This window comes from Elaeis guineensis, chromosome 11 (genome assembly GCF_000442705.2).
Source record: "Elaeis guineensis isolate ETL-2024a chromosome 11, EG11, whole genome shotgun sequence".
Lineage (NCBI taxonomy): Eukaryota > Viridiplantae > Streptophyta > Magnoliopsida > Arecales > Arecaceae > Elaeis > Elaeis guineensis.
Window position 1 is genome coordinate 117,179,934 of NC_026003.2, and position 4,783 is coordinate 117,184,716.

At 43.7% G+C, this 4,783-nt stretch overlaps 1 protein-coding gene across 1 annotated transcript; it reads right to left on the bottom strand.

The window, feature by feature from the left end:
* Positions 1–336: 336 nt before the first annotated feature.
* LOC105053940 (putative glycerol-3-phosphate transporter 4) lies at positions 337–4,322 on the bottom strand. The gene is made up of 3 exons (XM_010935286.2): positions 2,885–4,322; positions 815–1,369; positions 337–699 (listed from the first exon to the last, which is right to left on the bottom strand). The coding sequence occupies exons 1-3, from the start codon at positions 3,864–3,866 to the stop codon at positions 653–655; spliced, it is 1,584 nt and encodes a 527-aa protein (XP_010933588.1). The 5' UTR covers positions 3,867–4,322; the 3' UTR covers positions 337–652.
* Between the last annotated feature and the right edge of the window lie 461 nt (positions 4,323–4,783).

The window sequence follows — 4,783 nt, forward strand, 5'->3', positions numbered from 1 at the left end:
CCAGAGCTCATGTCCTCCCCTCTAGGATAGAAGTCAAATTCAAACCTGTAACTAGCTCTTTGAATGAGTAGCTCAACACTCGACAAATGCAGCACTAATATTTGATATGGTCAACAGTTGGGGTCATCAATGCACGTTGCTTTTTTCCTGTTCGTTTTCTTTAGTTTAGAGTACAATTAAGTCCTACTTTCATGGAGAAAATAGAGAATGCAACTTTCAAGATATGCAGCTGCAAATTGCTATTAAGAGAAAAAGAAAGGCACCAACTTATACATTACAAAATATTTCAATTTGTTTAGAAAAAAAAAAGGATACAACAAAGTAAAGCAGGAAATCTGTCAAAATAACAACAAATTTTATCATGTCATATATATATTTTTATATGATACAGCATGACTGTGGCATACAAAAGCTTGGTTTTTCCCTAAGGGAATAATAAAACAAAAAAGGCTTTTTTTTCCTAGCCAAAAAAAGATCAGCAATGCAGTGATATAAATAGATTTATATTCCCTGGAACTGAAGACATTCATACTCCTTCGATTCCCATACCTTTTTCTTTGGTTTGCTTTCTGTAACATCTTGTTTTATCTCTGTTTGAACTAATATCTAGACATTTGCAACTCTATATCTGATTGCTTAGTGTGGAAGAATATCAATGTTGTTGATCGCCCCCTGCTAGAAGTGGTGTGACAACGGAACCTAAAGAGACATCACAAATTAAAGAAACTTCAGAGGAAAAGATTCGAAAGCCAATGTATGAGCTGTGGTGGGAAAATATCAAGGTAATTAGGAGAACTAGGTTTGGCTCTGTTACCTTCAGTTCCATACTGTCTTGAATGATCAGATCTGATATTTTTCCAATGCTGGACCAGTTGCGCAATTTCTGCTTTAACCAGAATGGATAAAAGGGCACCAGCGATGAAAGCCCCGATCATGAGCATCCTGAAAACAGAACCCCATCCAGTAGTTGATAGAAACCCAGTTAGAAGTGGGCCTAGAGCTGCACCAACTGATCCTGTCCCATCTATGATGGCAGTAACAGTCGCCAATGCTCGAGAATCTCCCTTGAGTGAACTGTGAGTTCCAAGGTCCGCAGAAACTGCGGTTGTTATGAGAGCATAAGGCCCATTAACAAGTAACCCAGTAATCATCATCAGTGTAATGTTCACAAACTTTGAAATGCTCCCATATCTGTGGTATACATAAAGGGAAGGAATGGCCAGATACATGAAGCTGGCTGCTGTAGTGGCCCTAGCTTTGAGTTGGTCAGATATGAAGCCGGCAAGGATCCCACCAATGATTCCCCCAACATCAAAAAGAGTTGAAAGATTTCCTGCAGACTTAACTGACATGTACTCTCCCCCTATAGCTGCAATACAAGATCAGGAAAAAAAAAAAGAGAGAGAGATCAACAATGTGTTGAGCAGCAAAAATAAGTCAATCACTTGACATAGTCATTCCTTCAGTTAGTCAAACAATATTTTGATATAAACCAAGTCCACGTCACTCAAGAATTCCTCATAACCTATGTCCACTTTCAATATTGCAAGTAGGATTGTTAGACATGGATACAATTGATATTATTGATAACACCTCAACATGAAATATATTAACAAAAGGCATTCAATTTTGCAGCTTCATATCTGTCCCCCTTGCCCTTTGCAGCAGAACGTGAAGAAAATAAAATACACTCAATCAGCAGAGAAATAGTTTTGACACTGCACAGAATGGTTTCACATCTTCAAAACCAGTCTGGTTGCAAAAGATGAGCAACACTATTTTGATTGTTTCTAAAAACCAGTAAATACAACATGTCAAACAGCAGTAATACTTGACTTGGAGATAGAATAAGTATGCTTTCTAACAATGTTCTTTCAGCCTGTTAGCCCTCGGAGGAGGACGAATTTTGAAATTTTGATGTGATTGCAGGTCAACGTGCCTTGTTCTGAAGTAATATATTTAGATTTTCTTTTTCCTTTTTCTGGGGGACCAGAGGTCTAGATGTTAGGATTAACGTTTTAAGTCTCAGTGCTGGCTAGGCTACCAGGATTGGGGTCAGAACCATAATACTGAACGAAACACATGAGATATACTACAGATCCATGGGAGCAGGTTTTTCAACAAATTATATTATGGATAACATAATTTAAGAAATCAATACAGAGTGTGCTACAGATATCGACTTTTAAAACTTTCTGACTTGGATAACAGAATTGGGGGAAAAATTGTAGCTGAAAGAAATGACCTTTACATTACATGATAAGTTGATTGTCAGGTAAAACTCTGAAGTTTTAAAAACCTTTCCATATTATTATCAGGACTTGATAATTTGAACAGTAGAAACGACTTCAGACTTAGAAACAATACTAGATAATTAGGTTTTCACTCCAATCCTTGTATAAACATTAATGTCAACACGTTGTCAACCAACCCTTCAGTATGAGTGTCAGAGTAGCCACATCTAGATCAACTTGACACGCCTTGTGGAATCTAGAAGCCTCAAGCACCCATCTCAGCAGTAACATCCCATCATGGTGCCACTGCTCTTCCTCTATCTAATCCAATTCCATGCAACCTGAAGCACTTGTAGCAAGTTTTTTCATCCTCCAACCACCATAAGTATTGGAAACAGAAGCTGGAAGCATACTCTTCCTCCAGATCACGGAGTCAATTAAAATCAAATTCAAGAATATGTGTGACATTTATTACAACACCCTTATATTGAAAAAAATAGCTGCCCACAGTTTCCTCTTAGCCTACTTAATTTCACTCACTGAATAGGTCATTGCATAAGGAATCTTCATCAAGATTGCAGCCTTGATAAAAAGATCGCAACTTTCTAGCATTATCAAAAGCAAACAGGAGGATAAATAGGAACAATTACCAGTCTGGCTAAGGTAAAATGGCAGCCAGTATAAGAACGTATAGGCCACGAGCTTAGCGAAGAAGAGGCAGAGTGCGAATGGTATCACCCCAGGAATCAAGCAAGCCTTCACAAATCCCACAGCGCTCCCTCTCTCGCCGCTTCCTTCCTCGCCCGCCCGACCCTCCTCCTCATCCTTCCCCTCTTCGGCCTTCTTGCGAGGACTGGAAAACCCGAGATCTTCAGGATAAGCAGCCAAGAAGAGGAACACCAGAAGGCCAGCGAGAGCAATCAAAGCCCCCGGAAGAATGAACGACCACCCCCACCCGTACTGCAGCACACTGGCAGCGAGAAGCGAACCGCCTATGTTCCCGATCGAGGTGTGGGCGTTCCAAATGCCCATTATAAGTCCTCTCTTCCGCTCGCCGAACCAGTTCCCGACGACGGCGACGACGGAGGGCCAGCCGGTGGCCTGAAACAGGCCGGCGAGCATCTGCATGGCGAGGTAGAAGCCGAAGACGTGGAGGTGCCAGAAATAGCCCATGCCGAACAGGCCGACGAAGGCGCCGCTCCCGATCATGCCGGCGGCGAGGAAGAGGCGGAGGTCGAGGCGGTCGCCGAGGTGGCCGGCGGCGTACATCCCGAGGGAGTAGCAGGCGAGGAAGGCGACGTCGATCTCGCCGAGCTTGGCCGTGCCGTCGGTGCCGTTGAAGGGGGCCCACCCGTGGGAGTGGGGCCTGCCGAGAGGGTTGGGAGGGAGGAAGAGGGGGCCGAGAGGCCAAGGGAGAGGTGGGGAGGAGAGAGAGGGTTGGGGGTAATCGGGGGGAGGGTGGGAGTCGGGGTCGAGGACGGATTTGACGATGCTGGTGGGCTTGCGGGAGGCGTGGTAGCAGGCGTAGGCGACGAAGGTGAGGACGAGGACCAGGCAGCGGTGGGAGTTGCGGCTCCACTCCTTGGCCCCCAGGCTTCGGGCCAGTCTCATCCCCGGCGGGGCCCTTCTCATCCTCTTTTTGGTTCTTTTTTCCCCTCCTTGCAATCAAAAACGAAGACCAAAAGAAACTGAGACCAAATTTTGGATAAGTTTTGTTGGGCTAAGCTGGTGGAAGTTGGACTTGGGGGAGAGGGAAGACAAGGGAGGGGAGGGAGGCAATGGGCGAGATTTGTGGCGGAGAAGAGAGGAGGTACGGAGAGTCTGAGGGGAGAGAGAGAAGGGGGAGGGTGTTCCGGGGATCACTCAGTGTGGTTGGTAGGGGAAGGACGAGCGAGACTGGAGGAAGAGAGAGAGAGAGAGAGTGGGGTGGGGGGTGTTTATGGTTTGAAAGGGGGACAGGGTTGGAGGAGAGATGGGCGCGGCCAGAAGTTTTGGCAGATGAAAAGACGTGGCGAGTTCGGGGGAGGGATGCATGAAGCTGGATGAAAGGATGGCAGGTGTCCTCTGAGACGCAGCAGGGAAGTGGGGAAGGGTTACAAAAATTGAGTCGGTTCCTCGAGTGGGGAAGGTAACAGAAGATGGGACGGTGTTTGCCAACCTCGTAATAGATTTGCCTTGTGTGGTGGATTTAGATATTGTCGTAAACACATGCGGACCTGATCAACGCTATAATCATATAATGTACAACGGATTTCGTGGGTTCGACATGATAGGATGGACTTGCTGCTTAAAATGGATTGCCTACTTACTCTATAACGACTTAATACGTGAAGTAGATCGTATTCGAAATAAATATTAAATAAAAAAATATTTATATATTATTATATAAAAATAATAATTATTAAAAAAATTATTAAAAATAAAATAAAATAGAGTATAAATCTCTGTCTCATAAAAAAATATATATATGTATAAAAATATTTTTTTTTCTTATTTCTTTCACTTTATTCAATAAGCAAAAGAGATACCAAAGATTCGTTTAAATAGAG